The sequence below is a fragment of the Denticeps clupeoides genome, chromosome 20 (genome assembly GCF_900700375.1).
Source record: "Denticeps clupeoides chromosome 20, fDenClu1.1, whole genome shotgun sequence".
Lineage (NCBI taxonomy): Eukaryota > Metazoa > Chordata > Actinopteri > Clupeiformes > Denticipitidae > Denticeps > Denticeps clupeoides.
In genome coordinates this window covers 12,393,384-12,417,311 of record NC_041726.1, presented here as the reverse complement: position 1 = coordinate 12,417,311, position 23,928 = coordinate 12,393,384, and the positions used below count along the sequence as shown (strand labels likewise).

The 23,928-nt window shown below is 41.6% G+C and overlaps 1 protein-coding gene across 4 annotated transcripts in view; it reads right to left on the bottom strand.

Annotated features, from left to right (window-relative positions):
- The window catches only part of LOC114770063 (glutamate receptor ionotropic, kainate 5), a 66,976-nt gene that overhangs the window by 32,165 nt on the left and 10,883 nt on the right, over positions 1 to 23,928 (bottom strand). For 2 of the 4 annotated variants that reach the window (XM_028963677.1, XM_028963678.1), the window contains exon 1: positions 5,970 to 6,034. The exons of the other annotated variants lie outside the window; for them this stretch is intronic. In XM_028963677.1, coding sequence (XP_028819510.1) covers positions 5,970 to 5,988 — 19 coding nt within the window. In that variant the 5' untranslated portion in view covers positions 5,989 to 6,034. Of the gene's footprint in view, positions 1 to 5,969; positions 6,035 to 23,928 lie in introns of those variants that run through there. 4 annotated transcript variants of the gene reach the window in all.

The window sequence follows — 23,928 nt, the reverse complement described above, 5'->3', positions numbered from 1 at the left end:
CGATTAAAATATTAATATTGAATATGTATAAATATTTAACGTTAATTAACACAGTTGTATTTTGTTTACTTTCTGTGTAGGGTCTGTCATATGACAAGGATTCATTCAAAGTAAAGACAGAACATACTATTATTTTGTTTTGTGAAGTGATAGTTATTGTGAAAAACTGCTGCACAGCACACGGTGACACAACAAAATGTCCTCTGCTTTTAACCCTTGAGCAGTGAGCAGCCATGACAGGCACCCGGGGAGCAGTGTGTGGGGACGGTGCTTTTCCTCAGGGGCACCTCAGGGGCACCTTGGCGGATCGAGATTTGTGTTTTTACATTATTTTCAAATTAAGACACTCAAACACGTGGGCAGAACAAGTGCAACCAGATGAAAATATTTAAATGCACAAAATACCACGTCACAAGCAGATTACTGTGTTTTTGAGTGCAATAGTAGCCAGTTGCCTGACTGAACTATTCACCCAAGTAATTTACACTAAATTTCCATTTAATCATCTGTCCGAGTCTGCAGGGTGTTTTAATTAAAAAGTGACCAAATCATGTCCCTGTCACTCCCCATCAGAGCTAATTTGCAATTAATTGACATTTTTTATTGATTATCAGGCCTTATTTTAAAAGAACATCAGAATACAGTGTAACTTATTTGGTTGGAGAGTGTGAGGGTAGGGTAATAACCTGTATTAACACAATATTATTTTCTTTTTTCTTTTATACTATGGGAGAAGGTGAATGAATCATACATGTTCTGGACTTCCTAAATTTCCTAAATCTGGTTTCATCCCTAAAGTTAAGTTTCTGAGACATTAGACAGGGAGGACAGAGAGATGCAGGGAGGGTTTGAGTAAATTCACAGTGGCAGAACTGAAGAAACTGGGACATGAATGGGGAGTCTGCTGTCCCCCATGGAGGATATTAAAACAGACTGCTCTCTGCAGCACGTTCTCTATGTATGAAAATCAGATGAAAATGAAACAATGCACTCAAATAAACACCGTAAACACATCAATGGCCTACAGAACACAGCGTCCGCAATGACTTGCACAATCAAACGAGTTCAAAAGTCCAGACTGCTAAACAAGATGGCAGAGATTTTTCTTCTGTGTTATGTTTTCCTTTTTGGAAATTGGATTGCTTTGAGAAACCGGGCGAGAGCGAGGGGGAGATCAAGTGAAGGAGGAAACAGAACCGGAGCGAGGAAGGTAAGGCTGAAGTGAAGGAGCAAAGAGGCAGCTCAGGGGATAGTCTGAGTGCTGGGGAAAGAGACAGAGAGAAATGGAATTGAGATGTAATAGGAAAACAGCAAGGGACCTGAGGAGACATGACAAAGTGAGCCGCAGACTTCAGGTTAGATTGCAGTGCGCCGGAAAGGGTGGGGGAAGGCAGCCACAGACGAAACCCAATCTAGAGTTCAATAACGTTACAGCAAAGCCTCTGTTTTCAGGACAGTGGTGTTAGTTGGTCAACTGTTCAATTTGCTTCCAGTAGCCAAGCCTCAGCAATAGAAATGCTTATCTGCCCTGCCAATAAAGCCTTTCAGCTGAATTCAGAATGAACTTTACATTACAAGCATTGAACAGCAGGCAAACAAAAAAAGAAATAAATGACAGAAAAAGATAAAAAGGCGATAAGTACGGGACTAGTGATAAATGACGGTGGAAGCAGAAAAGGAAATATTCTCAAATAAGGAGAGTAAATTTATGGTTTGGAGACTTCTTCAGCCATGTCCTTTAGCCACAGGGACAAGCACCACAGACAGCGCCACCAAACAGCAGCTATACAGAACAAGTACATTAAAATAGAGTCTAGACCTGGCATCCTTTGTTGTTCAATGAGCATTTGAAGTAAAACTTCTAACATAAATGCATAAATACTAGTTTAATTTGTAGAATTTGCAATTAAACCACAATGAGCATTATATTACCTGTTATAATGGTTACTGCAGTTTAATTGCAAATCACGCAAATTAAGAATTTATTTTTGTACGTCATCTGAGACTCTTTTGCAAAATTTTCTCAGTTTTTTTTATATGAATTATAGCAAACTTTAATAAATTAAGTGCAAAATGTAAATTAATAATTAATAACCTAAATTGATTGATAGTCATTATTTTTAAAACTAGTATTTTATTTATCCTACCCTAATGCCTTTCAGCAATCTCATCAGATTATTGCAAATCATATAGCTTTTTAACAATGCCCCGTATTCCTTTGTTTATTCTCCATGCTGGTTTTATCACGTTATATTGTGCTGATAAATATGTAATTTCATTTAGCATCTCTACTGGCTAGACAAAGGTCATAGCAGCACACTGTGAGACTGTCATTTTAAATATCTGACAAGTTCTTGGACATGACAACATCCATTGAATCTCTCATATAGTCTCACATGATGTCTGATGATGATATCATGATGATATATAATTTACCATTACGTTCATGGTATTTATCAGATGCCCTTATCCAGAGTGGCTTACTATCAGTAGTTACAGGGACAAGTGCCCCCTGGAGACACTCCAGTTAAATGTCTTACACAATGGTAGTAAGTGGAATATGAATCTGTGACTTTGTGGTCTTCTGGTTTATAGGTGAGGGTGTCGTCCACTAGGTTTTGACCTCATGACTGTTTCATGATTGTTTTGATTAACCTAGTCCTTTACACATGCCCACATACTCCAAAAGTCCGTTTTTGCACAATACATCAATGGTATGCATGTCCAAATGATTTTTTTGTGTCTTCTGTGAAAAAAGAGATTTGCTCACAAATGGGCCATTCTGAGCCATTATAAGGGTATAAAGTGAAGTGATTGTCATTGTGATCCACAGCAGCACAGCACATGATGCACACAGTGAAATGTGTCCTCTGCATTTAACCCATCAAATAATAATAAATATAAATAAAGTTAAGTTATTGTCACTTGTGATACACAGCAGCACAGCACATAGTGAAATTTGTCCTCTGCATTTAACCTATCACCCTTGGTGAGTAGTGGGCAGCCATGACAGGCACCCGGGGAGCAGTTTGTGCGGACGGTACTTTGCTCAGTAGCACCTCAGTGGCACCTTGGCGAATCAGGATTTGAACCGGCAACCTTCTGATTATGGGGCCACTTCCTTAACCCCTAGGCCACCACTGCTCTTTGATGTGGACGTCTTTCATCCATCCATCATTAGGCAACTAGCATCACAGGCTTTTCTAACACACAAAATTACCAAATTCATCACAGAATCGAGGCTGTGTCATTCAATATAGGGTCGTGCTTGCCAGAGCCCATCCCCGAACACTGGACTCAGGGCAGGGACTCACCCTGGGTAGGCTGCCAGTCCACTGCAGACTCACACCTATGGCCAATTTAGAGTCACCAATATACCAACCGTGCATAACTTCTTAAAAGTGGGATGAAACCGGGGAACCCAGAGGAAATGAATGCCAACATGTCGAGCGCATTCAAACTCCATCATTAAATCTGCTTGAAACAAAATCAACTGGGTGCAATAGCGCACAAAAACAAATGCTTTCAATCGAAGGTTTGAAGTGCAGCAAACCGCTGCTTTGAAGAAAGTGCAATGAAATGTGCTAAAGAGTGATTGGCAACTAACTGAATTTAACCATTAACTTTAATATGGCAGGGTCACAGCTTTAATTGCTTTCCATGGAATTGAGTTTAATATGATTTTTTTAGCTTTCTCCTCAACCACAGTCCATTATTATCACTATAGCCAAGACTTCTAAAGGAATCTGATGGTCCTAAAAAAGGTATTTAAATTCAAGTAAATAGTCTGTTCTGAAGGTGATTAAAATTCATAAAGGCTTTTAAAAAAATTACAACCACACTTACAACCACACAGACATAACTGACCCTTGCAGTCAGATGGCAGAAGTTTTTTTATCTCAACTCTGCTGTGACACCCAGATGTCATTGGGCTCACACAGCTGCCGAAGCACCTGATTCAGGAGTCCTGAGTAGGTCCCCAGTGGGTGCTGCTGCATTGACATGAAGAGACTGCACTAACCTTCTGAATGTTTGCTGTTTCAATCCCTGTCGAATAGACATACACCTAACATACTAACATGATTTTATGTGTATTGTGCACTGTGAGTCACTTTCACAGTTATGTAATTTATTTATTAATTTGCATTGCACACAGAACATCATTTACACTTAACTGCATACAGTCAGGAATTGGACTTCTGTAGGGAACAATGATGATACAACAATATTTGATACATGACTGATACATTTCAGACTGACTTGAAGCATGGGGCTTGTTTGCTAAAAATTTAAAGGTGTCCTCTGAATTAACATTGTGGGTTCAAATCCTGAACCGGCAAGGTGGCTCCTGAGGTTGCCTTGATCAAGATACTGTCCCCACACACTGCTTCCTGGGCACCTTTCATGGCTGCCCACTGCTCACAAAGAGTGATGGGTTAAATGCAGAGGACACATTTCACTGTGTGCACCATGTGCTGTGCTTGCTGTGTATCACAATAAAAAATTACATTTTCACTTTCACAATGGTGGCAGTGGTGGCCTATTGGGTAAGGAAGCAAACCCTCTGATCCACTGCTCTCTAAAGGGGATGGTTAAAAGCAGAGGACACATTTCATTGTGTGCCTTGCAGTGTTTCACAATAACTTTACTTTCATGTTTATTCATCTCTGATGTGATGCAGTGTCTTAAAGATGTGTACAATCTTCCAATAAGGATTCATCTCTTTCCTTGAGTCCACTCTTAATCAGGTTGCTGCAATGGCTCCATTATGCGTCAGACCATGGCCTCATCTGCACTAATGGGAGCTAATGCCATTCCGAATTTGGGCCATCAGCAATGCCTTCCTGTGGGAATGAGGCTGTTTTTTTTGTTTGGTTTAACTTATTTTTCCTCTCTGTGCTTGGCTCGAAGGCATCCTGTAGTATGCACGCTGACTCAGGCGGTATAATCATTGGATAATCCGCTTGTTTAGCCAGAGAGAGCGGCTACATATTTCTCTTTCCCTCGCCCCTTTCTCAGAACCCCCCCCCCCTCAAACCCTCCTGCAAGACGAGTTCAATCAAAGACGCATCTTGCTCTGTGCACCAATTTCAAATGTACGGCACAGCCACAAATTCAGCCCTTGTTAAAAACAAACCACTGGAGAAAGGGCATTGACGAAAAGGGCATTGGAAGCCATCCTAATGGCAAGAGTGCTATTTATTCAGTGGCCTTGCTTTTGAGTCGTCTGCATATCTCTACTCTTTTCAGGGGGGATTCTTTCAAGGCTTCAGGCTAAAAGTGAAAGACCAAAAAGCTTATTATGAAAAAAAAAAAACCAGTGCCAAAACAGATGTTAAGCACAGCATGAGTTTATGAAATGAGAAGGCTGCATAACAATGTAATGTGACATTTTATATTACTTTTTGTTAGCTATTGGTTGGCTGCAGTACGTGTTTATGATCCATATGTGACTTCTTTGGCTACTGCAGCTATTGCTGCATCTTAAATGACATGCCATATGTTTTTGTGCTAATACTGCAGAGCCATAAGCTATTAAAGCATAAAGACACATGCACAATAATTACCTCTTTAAAATGCATCACAGGTTTTTTTTATATTTAATGACATTTTTACTCAAATGTTTTAATTCAGCAAGAAGCATGACTGTATCTGTTAATATATACAATAAATGAATTAATGAGCATCACATTTTCATATGATATAGACACCAAATGGTCACCCATTACCTACAATACACTCTGGGGGCTCAGGCTGTGTCATTCTTTAGTGGTTTTGACTTTAAAAGACTAAAAATAACCAAAAACTTGGTAAAATGCCAGAGTAAGGAGCTAATCCAAGACCGCCTAGCATGCCCAAAGGCAATAAGCATTTAGGGATATTTGACAGGAAGAAGCTGGAATGGACTTGCAGCGTCTGAACTGAAACGCTGCCAATTCATTGTGAAGGTGAGTTCTGAACCTTCTGACCTGACTGCAGAGCTTCCATGCGTCTGTTGGCAGATACTGTCCATCTTCCACACTTCCTTCATTTCCTAATACAGTGGATATTGTGGTAAATAAAGTTACAGTGAAGATGTTAGTGCCATTAGCTTCCAATCAAGCAACACCATCAAACCAAATATCCAGCACATTATGTTTCTGTTGCAACTTTCAAAACACTCACACACACTTTAACTCTTTCTCTCTCTCCCTCTCTCTCACACACACACACACACACACACACACACACACACACACACACATACACATGAATATTGTTCACTACTTCTGAACCCAAACCTTTCAAATTTATAGGACAAAAAATTTTGTGGGACAAAAAATGCACAGGCAGAAATATAAAAAAAGGAGCAGATTATAGAGTGAACTGTCCAACTTCAGCATGTCTACAATTTACTAGCTTATTAGCCTTGTTTGAACATTGCCTTGTTTGATCAATAGACATTATTCACTCCAGCTGTCACTGCTGTTAATCTATTTCCCATCCATTCTCAGGCTCGCCAACTTACGCCTCCAGCATCAACGTCATGCCACATCTATTCCTATTCTATTTTTTAATCTGTTCCCTCAGATCATCTCTAAAGGACGGGTACGAAGCTCTTCCTAGACCCACCACAGCACAGTACGTTTCAAGGTTCGTCATCGCCGCTAGACTGGGAAATGTCCTAAATAAATGTCCTAAAATGATGCGGTTATATGCTAGTTTCAAGCAAGTCTACAACATTACAACCAACCCAGCCCTTTTAGTTCGCAATAAATATTTAGCATCCAGAATTTTATTATAAAGTTACCATTGACAAACAATTATATTTCACATTATCTAACACCACCCATGTACTAAAACAGGACCACAGAAAATAAAATGTAAAAAAAAGTAAAAAGTGATTGTCACATGTGATACACAGCAGCACAGCGCACATAGTGCAATTTGTCCTCTGCATTTAAACCCTCACCCTGAGTGAGCAGTGGCAGCCATGACAGGAGCCCTGGGAGCAGTGTGTGGGGACTGTGCTTTGCTTAGTGGCTCTTTGGTGGCTCGGGATTCGAACCGGCAACCTTCTGATTACGGGGCAGCTTCCTTAACCGCTACACCACCACTGCCCCTGGGACAAAATGTCTCCTTATATCTCAAATGTTGCTTAACTATTTGAACGAATGGCCAAGGCTAAAAGATAAGCTTGCAAACATATTCATTTAAGCAACCAGGAAAAGCTGGAGGCAGCCATGTTGGTTTTCCCATTTTGTTTGATTGAATGTGGAGGTTGAGTTTCCACTTATGAGGTACATGGAATGCAGCAGTAACAGGCTAGCAGGTTTCCCTCATTTTTTTTATAATTTTTTTTTCTCTCGGCAATGGCCTAGAATGACTCCTATTCAGCTGTGTAGCCATTTTTCTAACTGCTACACACTCAGGAAAATGGGGGGAAAATGCAGACCTGTTCTAAAGTTCAGCTGCTATTGTTTATTCCCCTATCTGCACTGTTTATACACCTTTATGGGCACCAAATGACTAAAATCAGTGACTGCACTAAAAATGTCAAGCTTGAAGAAAGAGTGGGAGGAAGCAGACAATAAACAACCGAAGATAAGTAATCGCACAAGGAAAGCCACACGAGAACAAACATTACGGCGGCGCGGTCTCACCGCATGGCAACAAGGACACGGCCGGAAAAGAAAACGCGACACGCTCACAAACAAAGGCGAAGACATCGGTGTTAAATGCGTCGCTGGCAGGATGGCGGCGGGGGGAAAGGTGGATGAGCGTTTCGGAGCTCGTGCAGGAAATGAAGGAGCACCGGTGGCGGACGCCGGAGGTGGCTCAGTATTACTGTGTTCACTGCAGTTTTTCAGAAAGGCGTTCGCCATTAAATATTTACTTTTAACAGTAATTAGCAGGATGAGAGATGACTCTTAGCGAGTCGCTAAACACACCTCGTGTTTTTAATGACCTCCATCCAGGAAATTACGGGGAAAATGCCCAGATTTCCCTTGCAGTGATGAAATAAATAAATAAATAAATAAATAAATAAAATCCCCCAAAGCATATTAAACTCAAATGAAAATTTGCCCTCACAGCGTTATGGATTTTCCAACTGTGGGTTGATTTAACCATCATAAATTCTATGCTATTTCTGTGTACATGTGCATTTAACAACGTAATGTAGGCACACTGTATAAGATATATTTATATAAAGGGTGCTACTATCTACCACTAATCACAATGCTACCTGCTACACATGGGCCTAAGTTCATGTAAGTTCAAAGGTGTCCTCAGGATAAACATAAAAAGAATAGAACAAGAATTGTGTTATCTTGGAGAAGAGGAACTAGCTATCATTTTTGCGGCTATATTTTAACATGTGGAAACATGGGAGGAGCCAAAGGATTAACCTCATTTTGATTGACATCAATGCCTGTCAATACGTCACATGGGTTTTTTTGCTTTGCATTTGACCTCACATTAGCACACAAGCGCCTTGGCATGTAGTGCCGGTTATTTTCACTGGTTTTTAAAGGCTTTAAAGTATGTCTTCTTTGTTGTATATATGTTTTTGTTTGATTTAAACATACCCTTGCATTGCCTGTGTCCCATATTTGCACTTTATGTAGTTATGTGACTTGGTTGAATGTTAACTGTAGCATCTGATTCTGGAGAAACATTTCACTATGTACAGTTTAATGTGTATGTAGCTGAAATGACAATAAATCTCACTTGAAACTGTGCTGGGTTAAAAATATTGGCCTTATATCCAGTAGTAATACTATAATATTGTGGAAGCATGGTCTATTTGGTTTATGTGATTTAATATATATGTACATTATATTTGAATTGCCCACAGTGGCGTAGACAAAATTAGAGAAATTGAATCTCTTTACATTTTCGGTCAGGATTTTATTTTCAAAAATGCCAGACACTTTAGTCACTCAAACTGTAATTACACCAAATGCTTTGCCACAGAAGAAATGTGTGATTGCTGTACATGAAAATGCTAATATGTGTCCACCGGTTTGACACGGCGAGGCAGGTGATCTGGAATGTTTGACATGGCGATGAAGAAGGATGCATATGCACAACGTCACGAAACAGGGGTTTAATACATGATGAACAGGACAGCAGAGACATCCAGTAGCAAGTAACAATGAACCGACCACGAACAGACACGAATGGGGCAGCTTTATACAATCTTACACAGGTGAACATGATCTGGAAACATCAGGATCCCGGACCCGGAGTAACCCCTTCTGGACCGGATCATGACAATGACTATTTATACAGTTGCTTTGAAAAAGAGAAAAAAGCCCTTTCCTAGTTTCATTGTTTGCTCTAGATTTTTTGGTCTATTAAAAGATGACAATCTGTCTGATCTACTCTGATATCAATATTTCATGTTGATCATAAATGGGGGCACAGTGACGAACAACTCTTTAATGACACAGTACACTGAACTGACAGCATGGGTGGAGACGGGTGAGATAAGGGGCATGATGAAAGACACAACATGGCCGTCACAAATTGACAAATGAACAAATAAGTGGGAGCAATATGTGTTCCATTGCAACACTTCCATTGTCCAGGATGAGCAGATAACAATAGAACAATAGAGACAACAGCAATTCGAGTTGGATTCTTAGCAGAAGACCATTTTTTAAAAAGTCAAACAAGGAATAAAAATGGCAGAAGCAGACCGTGAAGGGTTACAAACACACTCCCCCTGAACAGAATCAGATTACAGAGGACTAAGACCTTAATGTCAGATAGAATAGTACAACAGCAAGATTACAGGTACAGCCAGACGAAACATTGGATTACAGACATTAATCCAGACACGAGCAGACGTGAGTAAATGAATACTGTAAACAAATAAATGCTAAATCCTGCACACGCTGAAAGGAGCAAATGACATCCGTTTCTGCTGCTAATCTTCTTTTAACCCGCCTCCTTTCTCCTTCAGCATCCTCAGACAGGATTGAGGCCGAATTGAAGCATGCAGTGAAATAGAGGAGATTTGTTTTAAGACAGAAAGTCCAAAATTTACAGAGCGTGCAGAGCCACTGCCGGAGCCATCCTCCTCTCAGTAGGAGCACAAGACTGAGAGCATATGTGAGCCCAAAGGGTCGCCCCTGTCCATGTCCCCAATTTGCATCAACACTGACATACACTCAACTCAACAAAAGGCCACATTGGCTCAGTGGCCCTGTCTCCCTTGTAACAAGTCTGGGAGAAAAAACACAAACGATAACCCGGATTTAAAAAAGCACTCAGTATTTCTGGCCTGACTGCCCAGTCCTACCCGTGCCCATGTGGGTTTTCTCAGAACGCATTCATGTCAGGTTAACCTGAACTCCGACGTCATTTAGTGCGCCGGTCAGAAGCAGCAGGGTCATGTGCTTACATCAAAAAGAAACCCAAAGGCAGACAGACTCTTTCAGCTGCTTTAGCCAGTAGTTCAGCAGCATCCGAATAGACAATCCCGTACAAAGAATTTTCTGTAGATGTTTTTCAGCCTTGAGCTGTTTCTCTTCTTCAGTTGTGGACCTTAATGTAGGCTTGCATGCAAGCTTTATGTATAGCGCTTCATAAAGATCGTAACCAAGACAGACTGGCCCTCACAATATATGACATCTCTGTCTACGTACTTAACAAAATAGATGAGTTATTATAGACTGTCTCCCAAATAGTGCAACCCAAGTTCTGGTAAAGTTGGGATCCTCCTTAATGTTAAATAAAATTAAAACTAAAAGACTTTCAAATTACAAGCTAATATTTTAGTCATAACAGAACAACAAGTGTTGAAACTGGGAAATTTTGATGCCTGCTACAGAACCCCAAAAAGTTGTAATAGAGGCAACTATTGCTCGAAAAAGCCGGAAAGTTTAAAAGATTCAGCTGGGCGAACATCGAGCCACGAATTAAGTTAATTGATATCAGGTCTGGAACACGATTAGCTATAAAAGGGGATGTCTTAGAGAGGCAGAATCTCTCAGAAGTAAAGATGGCCAGAGGCTCTCCAATCTGTGAGTGCGTGAAAAGAAACCTTTAAAAACAATGTTCCTCAATGTCAATTTGCAAAGATTTTGCAAATCCCATCATCTACGGTGCATAACATCATTAAAAATTCAGAGAAACTTGAGATCTGCTTAAAGTACACGTTTATTGGATGTTTGTGGTCTTTGAGCTCTCGGATGACACTGCATCAGTCATCATCTTGACCATGATTACTAAATGGGCCCAGGAATATCTCCAGAAACCGCTGTCTGTAGACACAATCCGCCGTGCCATCTGCAGGTGCCTTCTAAAGCTTTACCATGCAAAACGTAAGCCATATTTGGCCCAGAAGATCTGACGTGTTCTGAGGGCCAAGACTCATTTGAAATGAACTGTTTGAAAGTGGGAAAAGATTCTATGGTCAGACGAGTCCAAATTTGACATTCTTTTTGGTAATCATGGACATCGAGTCCTCTGGGCTGAAGAGGAGGGAGACATTCCAGGATTTTATCAGCATTCAGTTCAAAAGCACCATCTCTGAGTCTGACTGTGTTGGGGTCTATAAGTGCATATGGTATGGACAGCTTGCATATTTGAATGCTGAAAGATATATACAGGAATATACTGTATGCTCCCTTCCAGACAACGTCTATTGCAGGGAAGACCTTGCGTATTTCAGCAGGACAATGCAAAACCACATGCTGCAGCAGCTACAACAGCAGGGTTTCTTCAGAGAAAAGTCTGTATTGGCCTGCCTGCCGTCCAGATGTTTCACCTACAGAGACCATTCGGTGCATCATTAAACAAAAAATATCCTCAAAGATGACCACAAACTTGTCAGACCAACACACTGCAGCACAGCACTCAATGAAATGTGTCCCTTAGTGAGCAGTGTGTGGGGACGGTACACAGTTCCTATCACAGGTTCACCTCCTTAAGTTTGATTTGCCAAAATGTTAAAAAGCTCAAAACAAACGATATCTAGAATCCATATTCTTTTGTTTTCATGTGTGCTTTCTTTGGTGAGGGAGGGAGGGGAAAGGAAATGTCGTGGCAGTGAAAGGAGGTGAGAGAACATGTCACATCTGCTGTACCCGACACACACCTTTGGCTCCTTTGTGTCTTTCTATTTTACACCAACCACGCATTCCTTCACTTCTCTTGCCATTTACATTTCCTGTCTTCTTCCCTCTCTTCCCTTCCCTCCCGAGACCCTCTAATCTCTTCCTCCCCTCTCCACTACTTTTTCCTCCTCCCTCCTTTTCTCCCTTGTTTGTCTCTGACAGAAGAGATGACAAGGTGTGAAAAGAGCCCACAGTGTCTTCACTGACAGCTGGAGCATTGCGGGCCATGGAAGACAAGCCCACAACCAGTCCCTGTGGCCCTCAATGTCAGACAGAACCCCGGTCAGACGTCACTGCGCTGCAACCATCAGTCAACCAATGGGGAAGCAAGACGAGAAAAATGCCATGGAATTAAATGATAGTCATCATTCACAGTCAGAACTAAGATGTGACCGATCTAACATGTACGTCTATTCAGGGGAATTACAATCTAGATGTTGCCATTGACTATTTAGATTACTAATATATTTTCAAATAGGTATTCATTGGTAAATGACTGCAAAATGTGCAGGATTCAGAGCAGCTGCTTCTGCAATACAGAGTGTGCATGGATAGGAAGTTCAATATTACAGTACTGGGATATTTAAATTGCAATATGAAGCCATTTGGGGACATTTAGTGTCACCATTTATCACTGAATATGTGGACAGTCGATGAACCCTACATAAAAGCCATCATCTTCCCCAGCAGTGCCAGGCTGTGTTTTCAGAATAGCTTTCCTATATGTTAATAACCCGTCCATAATTCACAGGGCTAGATTCAGCGAATGCCCCTTTAGAGGAGATCAGTAAAAGCCCTCTGCTATCAGATATCAAGGAGCACCCGTATGAGCCTATTAAAGTTTTAACAAAATGTGTACCATCCAGCATCGAGGAAAAACACTGGAACTAATAGCCAGCCATTCCACAAACATAACATCTCCTATCAGCACCCGTACAAACAGAGATAACCGTTGTCCCATTAATGTATATATCTCATGAAGCAGGAAAAAATCCATCTTCCTGGCTCAGGACGTGAGCTGCTTCGTTGAAACAAAATACTGTTTCAATTAAATATCAGACACCCCCCGAATATCAGGAGCCTCCAGCAGAAAACTAGGTGCAGCATAGAAGTAATCAGCAACAGTAAAATAACCTTTAATGACTGACACAAACCTTTATCAAGCAGATGGACCATTCATTGGCTTTAAAAAGAATTTTAAATGACCAGGGCTGCAGAGACTAGGCATTCCTTAATTATAAAAAAACTAAAACCATTCTCTACAATGAAATACATGTTACAGAATGTACAATTTCTTATAAGTCACTGTTATGTAATGCTACATCTTACAAAAAAAGAGAAACAAGCTATTGTAAGAGCCACTGTACTGTTAAACTAACTGCCCACATGCATGACGTCTTAGAGAACTGGTGTTGCACTTATAATCCAACCTTGAGAGAAAAAAAATGGGCCAATTATCTCAGAGAGAACATTTTACTTCTGAGGCACTTACTCACTCACTCACTTTTCATAACTCCTTATTTGATGGGTGTTATAAAGTTAGACTTTAAAATTTTGTCCCAATTTGCATCATAGTCAACTGCTAAATAACATCAAAATCTCTTTAAAAGCTTAATCTAAAATATCGTGAGATAGGTGTACTCTATATCAATTGTGCACACATTGTTCATAGTTTGCAGTACGTTCCATTTTTTTATTTATTTATATGCCATTCAATGACCCCTGAATGAATCAAAGTGTAAAAAACCATTAAAAGTCTTAAAATGATTGAGGTTTTTTATTGTCCCAGAAAAAAAGTAATTTACTTTTGCCGTCATAAATTAATCTCATTCCTTTAATGTGCAGTTTTGGTTAATTATGTAGTGCAACCAGTACATTAATCTCAGTCTTGCATTAATTACATCAAATGCATTGTTATAATGCATTCTATTTTAAGATTATTCTAGTATAAGTCAAGTGGTGAGCTGGATAAAACCGGGTAAGGTTACCCAGAATTGAAATATTATGTAAAATTCATAATTATACAAAAAGTCTTTCTTTATGGAACAATAAATTGGTTGACAACTTAAATCTGTTCTGCAGCTATGAAGGTTTTAAGTCCCAACTTTCCTTGATCACTTACAACCCCCTCTGTCTGTATAAAATGAGTGCTGGAAAACAATGTGCTACCATACATCCAGGAGCAATATTTGAACAGTATTTTACTGCATAAAGAGTGTAATGCACTGCTGTAAAAACTGAGAAAGTGACAATTAACAATGGAAGAGGGTCAGGTCATCATGACGCATAAATGTGTAGAAAATGCAAGGAGAGCTGTCCTGAAGGAGGTCTTTCCTACAAAGGAGGTCTTTCCTACAGAGAAGATGCGAGGAGGTTCTGTCCTAAAGAGAAAATGCGAGGCAGAAAATGCGGTGGCCTAGCGGTTAAGGAAACGGCCCCGTAATCAGAAGGTTGCCGGTTCGAATCCCGATCCGCCGAGATGCCACTGAGGTGTCACTGAGCAAAGCACCGTTCCCACATACTGCTCCCCAGGCGCCTGTCATGGCCGCTCACTGCTCACTCAGGATAATGGGATAAATGCAGAGGACAAATTTCACTGTGTGCATCGTGTGCTGTGCTGCTGTGTATCACATGTGACAATCACTTCACTTTAGACTTTAGACAAGGAGGTTCTGTCCTAAAGAGAAAATGTGAGGAGGTCTTACCTACAGAGGAAATGCAAGGAGGTTCTGTCCTACAGAGAAAATGCGAGGAGGTCTTACCAACAGAGAAAATGTGAGGAGGTCTATTCTACAGAGGAAATGCAAGGAGGTTCTGTCCTAAAGAGAAAATACGAGTAGGTCTTTTCTACAGAGAAAATGTGAGAAGGTTCTGTCCTAAAGAGAAAATGCGAGAGCTTCTTTCCTACAGAAAAAATGTGATGAGGTCTTTCCTACAGAGAAAATGTGAAAAGGTATTTTCTAGAGAAAATGTGAGCAGGTATTATCTACAGAAAAAATGCAAGGAGAGTCAAAGTGTCAGGAAGTGCAGTCGAATTCACCATCAATAGACACTCTGACACTTGGGGAGACTCTGACTGAAAGAGGTCTGGCAGACCCAAAGCAGTCAACAGCTTATGTGATAGGTGGCTCACAGGACCACAATGTCAAGGACAGATTAAAAGTGATCATAAGGAGCCAGTTTCAGTTCACAAGCCAAATTGCATCAAGAAAGCCATTGCTAAGACTCGCCTGGGACACAAAACACCATCATATTGACCACAGACGACTGTAAGAAGCTTCTATGGACTGATGAATAAAAAATGTAAATCGTCATGCAGGAATTTCGCATGCATTTGAGTAAGCGAAAGGATGGTTGTCAGTCAATGACATCAAGTGTCAATTATGGAGGAGGGAGCGTGATGGTCTGGAGCTGTTTTGCTGGATTCCAGATGGGTGAATTGTACGACGTGAGAAGAACCCTGCTGGATAGATCAGGTGTCGGTCCTACAGGAAAGTAAATAGGCATGTGGCCTGATATGCCACATGCCTGGTGAAAAAAGAATGAGATGGTAAGTGGCCAGCACAGCCTCCAGACCTGAATCATATCGAGATGGTTTGGGATGAAGTGCGGAGGAAACCGAAAGCAAAGCCACACAATTATATGAACTTTTCTGTGTGTGAGTGTGTGTTTTATAAAAAGGACAGTGGCCTTCCATTAACGCTAATTCACTCTGAAAGCTCTCCATGAAAACAGAAAGGTTTATTTTGATGTCACTATTTATTTCATCTAACCTTTATCATCATTAATCTAAGGTGATGTGTCATAATGCAACATGTCACCTCAGACCAGTCTTCTCACTGAGCTCCACTGAGCTCTCAACTAAAGATGAAGTTCAGTTGAAGGTGAGTAAACTTCACTTCATTATAAAATGAGCAGTGGACACTCATTTTTCTTATCTGTGCCCAAGTAACCCCACTGCATTCATCAAACCCGGGTCAAATCGGGTTACCGCTCTTGGTATAAATTTGGCTTCAAAAATGATTGTCATCCTCATACGCAAATGTACAGTCATGTGAATAATTAGGGCTGTGCTTTTAATGTTACTAAGCAATGTCACATGAAAAATAATTGGGGATTAAAAGCAAAGAAGAAATAAAAAACATTGCTGGATGCATTAGTTATTATTATTTAGTTATTATAGCGTTGATTTCCTCCACTCCCAGATACATCAAAATATTAAAAAGAATTATCTGACAGGATTGAACAAGATGGTTTTATGTAATAATATACAAGCGGTAATGCTATATCCTTTGATGCTGCTTTTGGCATAAGGCTGAAGGCCAAGTTCAGTAGATCATCTGGCTATATAGCACGTCCTCAAGTGTATTTTTCATCCCTGAGATCCAGCTTTTCCTATAAAAAACATGTGGCGCAAAACAAAGTTTAGTGGAATGATATTTTAAAAATATGGATATTGTCTAGATATTGTCTCCTGTTTGATTCAAATAGAAAGTCTACTGCAGTTGACTAAGTTGGGACGTCGCAGGGCCATGACGTTTCTGCACCTTTTTTTTGCGTAGAGGTTCAACACCTCCGTTTTCCATATCTTTGTCAAATGGCAAGAGGTGTGAAATGCCAGCCATGGGTTTTTGCGATACCCCGCCCTGCCTTTGTCTGCCCCAGACGGGAGACCCCGGGGGCGGGACAAGACAATAACAACAAATTCTGATTGGTCTGTGACAACTTCCTGTGGGTCAAGAAAGGATTGTTCACTTGCGGTTGCGTGACTTCCAGCTTCTGAGTCTTTTCTCTCTACCCGTATTTCTCCTGGATCAGGTGATGACTCTGAAGCTTGGTTCAGGCTTTTCTGTCTTTTCTCCATCTTTTCCTCCTGTCTTTCATTTGGTACCTAACATTGGTACCTTTTTTACACACAATATTTACATGTAACTGCAATAATAGATTATTGGTGTTAATAAATTAGAAACTGATCATTATTTTAACCTCTATTGTGCCATGCCACTTTCAGCCAGGTAACATCAAGTTGTAGTGGTTTTAATACAGTGCTTTTATGTGTAGAGAGAGAGTGTTTTTGTACACTATTCTCCACAGTTTTACAGTAATTACCTATCTGCTTGTCCAGTGAGGCATTCCAGCTTGTCAATCACACATCTGAAGTGCATTTTATCCTTCAGGTAAATCAGCTTTAGCCAAACAGATCACCATCACAAAGTTTAGGTCAGGGCTACAGAAATGCTTTAAATGTGAATTAATAGCAGGCTAATTTGACATTATGTATCTCCTGACATAAACCCATATGCCCTGAATCATAAAATCCTGAGATAAGACCTTCTCCCAGCAAAAAGCGTCTAGTGCATCAGAGGTACAATGGTATGGAATGTATGTGATTAACCCCAGGACCACCATGGTTTTTTGCAACTTAATGAAGTGGCTTTCTACAGAGAGTCATTAGAGGTTAATGTGTATTATTATTATTATTTATTAAAATAACTGAAATCAACATTTCTTTCAGGCCTAAATAAATGAATGTCTCGAAATCCCCTCAAGCACTTGACTCCAGTAGAATTTCTTGTAGAGATCCACGGACAAGTTGCACCGGTGTCATTTTAAACATAAGCGATGGAAGAAGCCTTGAGTTTCCACTGCGGCAAGGCAAGGTTGTGGCGTACAGCTGCCCTACTGGGGTAATATGATCCACAACTAGTTGTTTAGAATGCTGACTGGTGGTTATGTCACATGAGTCACTGCAGTCTTCGGCACAGGGAATAGGGCTGGGGGAAAAAAATCAATAGTGTTTCACGGAGCTGCTCGGAGCCGAGCCCAGTAGCAGGAAGATGCCACCAACATATTTCACCGTGGGGAGGTTTTTTTTCTTGAGGCACGGCCAGTTTAATATTCAAAAGAAGAAAAAATCTGTCCCGCGACTCTCTCTTTATTGACACTCGATGCCAAAAAGTGGCATTATTAACATGTGCGGTGTTGTTAATTAGAACAGTACAACAAACGGATCAGATTGTCCCACAAACTTGGGTGAAAACGTGTCTGAATTTGGGACGGAAACAACAGAAACATAATGACTCGGACGAGGCGATAATCACAAGCGGCCTCTAGAAAAAAACGATCTCACTTACGCAAACCTCCTGATGTAACCCATTCAAAAACGATGCAGCTATAATAATCACGCTGCAGGAGACGAAACATGCTGATCTGAGAGGAGCTGGTTTGCAGGATACTTTTTACTCCTACTCCGGTACATTTACACAATAAAAAAAAAACACTTTTACTCGAGCTACATCATTCATTATGTGGGCTCCCTATACAGTTGACTGTTTCTCTATGCTACTTTCTGGTGTGCATTGTGTAATGCACTATAAAGTGCATGTAAATTATTGTGAAGATACAAAATGGCCGATTCACTGTATAGTCCACTGGACAGTGAGTGAGTTGACGTTCTGGACACAGGGTGCATCTCTGTCACTACACCAAGGAAGGGGAGGAACCAGGCGCAGTTCTCGTAGTATGGGACATGTAAGAATCTTCTTAGGGGAATGGGAAGTGGAAACGGGCAAAGGAAAGGCTCACTCCACGCAAGCACAGCGTCTGAAAACACAACACACAACACCTTCACTAAAAACACCTGACATGCCACGAGAAGGACCGGCCAAGCTCTGCCCTGCGGCCACACCAGCCGAACCGACATCATAAAACCCACTGACCACACAGAGTACAGACACTCGCACTCACGCAGACTCATACTCACTCATGCCACGCACACACGGTGACGTACAAATAAGACCAGGCCCGCAACACCAGTACAGGCGCTGCTTTAAAGGTGGTAGTAGCCTAGTGGGTAACACACTCCCCTGTGAACCAGAAGACCCAGGTTCAAATCCCACTTACTACCATTGTGTTTCTGAGCAAGACACTTAACCCTAAGTTGCTCCAGGGGGGGACTGTCCCCTGTAACTACTGATTGAAAGTCGCTCTGAATAAGGGCCTCTGGTAAATGCTGTAAATGTAATGTAATGTATGTCTTAAAGGAGGGAAGGAGGGTGTACGCCGGGAATTACAGTCTGAGCTTTTTGTTCTGATGTTTGAAGTATTAACAGTTGTTTTTTTTGTATTTGCCTGTTCACTTTAGTAATTGTTAATACTGAGCGCAATAAACAGTGACATTTGAATTCAATACAATAAGTTAATCGCTACTTGAACAGACTTGAGTTACTATGAGTTACTTGAGTTTTTCAGTACTCTGGCCACCACTACTACAAGTAACTGCTCCAATCAGCACAATTTCCCCTCAAGTGCACAGCTCACTGGGGTAAATAATACATTAGTGAAAGAGATCATTTTTCGGAAATTGCTGATAATGAGCAGACAAAACAGAAAAAGAACTATTTCATCAGCTGGCGCCAAATGTTCAAGCTCAATTCCCCATACAAATCCAATGAAAAATATCAGATCATGAATACAATAACAACAGACACATAGGATGTCTCAAATGATGTCCTGCCATCGTGGAGTTTGAGTTAATTAAATACATGTCAAGATGGCAGCAAGACTGCAGCAACTCCCGCAAGCCCTAGTTAGTTCGTTTCTTTTTGAAAAGAAATCCAGGCATCTCTCCACAGCATTTGAAAGTCGAGGCCTCCGTTTCTGTCCGAAACGAGGCGCTGTAGCCGTGCCCGGCACGAAGGTCCAGCACCCATCAACTGGCAAGGCCCAAACCCGCTTCAGCAGGCGCCTGCTGGTGATTTCTAAAAAGGAAGCGGGGGGAAGCTCTAACCTTTCCCTCACACTCAGGTGCCGCGACGCGGCGAACGGCTCAAACAAATGCTCATGTCAAAAAGCCGACGCCGGCCGCTCCTCTCCTTCCCCTGCGCAGCATATTTGTCCCCTCACTCATCTCTCCGTACCCGCAGCGGACCCCCTTCCTCTTCCTGTCCTCTGGCCCCCGCTCCCCTCTCCACCCCTCTCTTTCATGTGAGCATATGGCACCCGTGCCACGTAACGCTGGCCCACAGGTCTGACAGGCCCTGTAACAGACGCCAGAGATCAAAGTGGCCAGCAGTGTGGGGGGGGGCGTAAGGGCGAAAGCCCTTGGATGTCATCTTCCGAGTATCGGGTCTGCCGGGAGGCGGAAAACGGAGACGGAGAGACCCAGAGAAGACATGGCGGCCAGCTAACGCTCATTGGCATTCGGCGTGGCATCCCTCGCCCTCCAGTATTCACTGCACGCACCAGTTATTCTCAAACCTGCCACAAAGTTGGCCATCTTGGGACGCCTAAACATAGCCACACGTCGGCCCTCTCAGGAGCAAATCATTTGCAAAGCAAATCAACAGACAAACGCGGAAAGATTTTTCTCCTCCGCTCTTCCTCTGCCTCTCAATCCACACCGACTCTCAGGCCGTGAGCAGAGGTGTGCGCAGTCAGGGTTTTACTTAATGAACACACACGCTCAGGGAGTGCTCTCTCACACACACACACACACACACACACACACACAAACCACCGCTTTGGGACGTTCTTCACGAGGGCTGGGGAAAAAAATTAAGGCTGTTTATGTGAGTCTAATCTTTCGATTTAAAGCGCACCCATACACACGAATTCCTCCAGCACTGCTGACCTATGAGACCAGTGCTGGACGACATGACTCAAACTTTATCACAGTTGGATCGGGATGAAAAATGATCAGTATATCTGTAGGCCTGAATAACATGACCTCAAACCAAACCAATCACAGTTTATTTAATATTTGATCTTGGTTAATGAACGATTTAGTTTTTTTTTTTTTTTACTACCGACTATGATTATACTGAAAATATGCTCAACTTTTTAAGCTTCAAACACTTGGAAATGAGCAGGCATGGTTTGAAACCCTGAATAATAGCGATGAGCTGTTCTGATTTAAATTCACGGCCAGTTGTGCACGAGTCTGGCGTTCAGCGGAGCTGCTTCTGTCGCAAGGCATAAGCCGATCGAGTGGTGCTGTTTAAGTTCCCTTCCATGTTGCTTCCATGTTTCTTCCAACTGCACTCCATTCTCAAGTGGACATAAATGATATTCCCTGCTTCCTATTCAGTGAATATTAAATTGGGGAATTCAGTAAAATTGCTCCATTTGGAACACATTGCAGATAACTGCTGGAAATTTTACCAGTGAAATAAAATATTGAATACAAATAAACCAAAATTATACTGAAAGAATTAATATTGAAAAACATTGACATTACAAACCCTACTTATCAGTGCCAAGAACAATTTGTTGGTCACATCTTTTTTGTTTTTATACAGTACAGACCAAAAGTTTGGACACACCTTCTGATTTCGTTCTTTTCATGACCATTTACATTGGTAGATTATCACTGAAGGCATCAAAATGAACACATGTGGAGTTATGTACGGTGAAATAGCTGAAAACATGTTTTATATTCTAGTTTCTTTGCTCTGATTACTGTTTTGCACACTCTTGGCATTCTCTCGATGAGCTTCAACAGGTCGTCACCTGAAATGGTTTTCCAACAGTCTTGAAGGAGTTCTCAGAGGTGTTTAGCACTTGTTGGTCCAGCTCACCCCAAACCATCTCGATTGGGTTCAGGTCCGGAGAATGGTGATGTGTTTCAATTAATGCGAGAACGATACGAAACTGAATGCTGAGGAGGTGAAACGGAGGCTAGCGCCTGTCTATCACGTTGTGGTTTCAGAAGCAGTGAAAGCAAGGTCTGAGGTATGGCATTTATAAATTTGTAAGGCAAAGGAGCTGCGTGCATTTTGACGAACCGGGAGGAAGAAAGGCTCGGTTCTCATTCCGGCTGGTATAGGAGATTTTTATTGTACAAGTTGGAAGGCGGAGTCATCCGTACCGCACGTCGGAATGCCATCGTGCCTGTACATATGCACAACTCATGCGGTCAAAAAAAGGGGGATGGAATATGTGCTGACATCTCTGAGCTTCAAGCAAAGTTCTGCAGATGTGCACAATATGTTCAGGCTGCTCATTCCATGTCTGTTGTGGCTGATGTGGAAATTGGGTAGCACACATGCGTGTGTGTGTGTGTGTGTGTGTGTGTGTGTTGGGGATGGGGGGTAGTTACTAGCTGCACTTTTGCTGATTGCAGGTGTTTACCGGTGAGCAGCGTTAGAGTGTAGTCCAGCTCTGCAGCAGTCTGTGATGTACATATTTAATTACACACACACGCAATGCTAGCTCTTGCGTGCATTTAAACACACCCAATAGAAACTGTACACCTTGGGCAGTCGGTGTCTGTGGAGGTGATGAGGACAATTATTGTTTGCAGCATACAGATGAGAAAACAGAGCAGCCTAACACACTCACAGTTCATCTCAGCTTTACTCCACTGCTGAGCCCTGACACAAATCGTATCTTACCAGTCCCCCTCTCCCCCTCTCTCTCTTTGCTAGCCCTCTGTTGCCACGGCAGCAGTTACAGAGAGGAAAAAAGGGAAGAACAGAGATAAAAAAGGAGCGAGAAAGAAAGCCAAAGAAGATGAGGACGGTGAGACAGCGGTGAAAAAGTCAGTGGACAAGAGTGTTACTGTATGACTGAACCCTTCTGTTGAAAAAAAAGTGTTATTTAACTCTAAATAACCTTCAGTGGACTAGAGTACATATATTATTTATAATGGATAATCAGCAACATACTTAAAGGTGTCAATAGGGCATTTGATGGGTTTCTTGAGAAGGTAAAAATGGGCAGAGAGGGACCATTACCTGCCAAAAAAGGAGCTACGATTAGGGTTACTACTTGGTGAGAGTAAGTCTAGCCTATTGATTACTTTACGTTTGACTTATCTGCTTAAAATGTCTATTACTGTGAATAGTTAAGAGAGCAGAAGATGTTAAGCATGGGGGCGTATGGGTCATGCCTTGGGCCTGTGTTGCAGCCCATGACATCGTGAACATTTCTTTATTAGAGGGGGGAATTCATTAAAGTAAATACCAGCCAATTCTGGAAGCATTACAGCATAATACCTCAAAATCTTCTATGGAATACTTTAAGAGGTGCAAGCCGAAGGTTTTGCCATAGTACACATAGAACCCCAAACTAAACATAATTTAAATTGTATGGAAAATATTTATCTCAAAGAGCAGAGCATGAAAGGCATCCCAAGAATCTTGGGCCTTTTACAAGAACAAATGGCCAAAAGAAACAAAAGTACAGCAGTGGCCAAAAGTTTTGAAGATGACATAAATGCTGAGTTACAAAGTTTGCTGCAGGGTTGTGCCATTTGTTTCTGTTGGAGTATAATTACAAGCATATTATAAGTTTCAAAGGCTATTATTGACAACAACGTCAAGTTTATGCAAGGAGTCAATATTTGCAGAGTTGGCCCTTTTTTCCAAGACCTCTGCAATTCGCCCTGGCATGCTGTCCATCATCTTCTGGGCCAAATCCTGACTGATGACAGTCCATTCGTTCATAATCAGTGCTTAGAGGTTTTTTTTTGTTCACCTGCTTCTAGAGGATTGATCACAAGTTCTCAACTGGATTAAGTTCCATGGTTTCCTGACCATGGACCCAAATTTCAATGTTTTGGTTCCCCCAGCCACTTAGTTCTCACTTTGGCCTTATGGCACGGTGCTCCATCATGCTGAAAAAGGCCTTGTTCTCCACCAAACTGTTCTTGGATGGTTGTGAGAAGTTGCTGTTAAATGATGTTTTGGTACCGTTCTTTATTCATGGCTGTGTTTTGGGGTAAAATTGTAAGTGAGCCCACTCCACTGGATGAAAAGCCCCCCCCCCCCCCCCCCCCCACACACACACACACACACACACACACACATGAATGGTC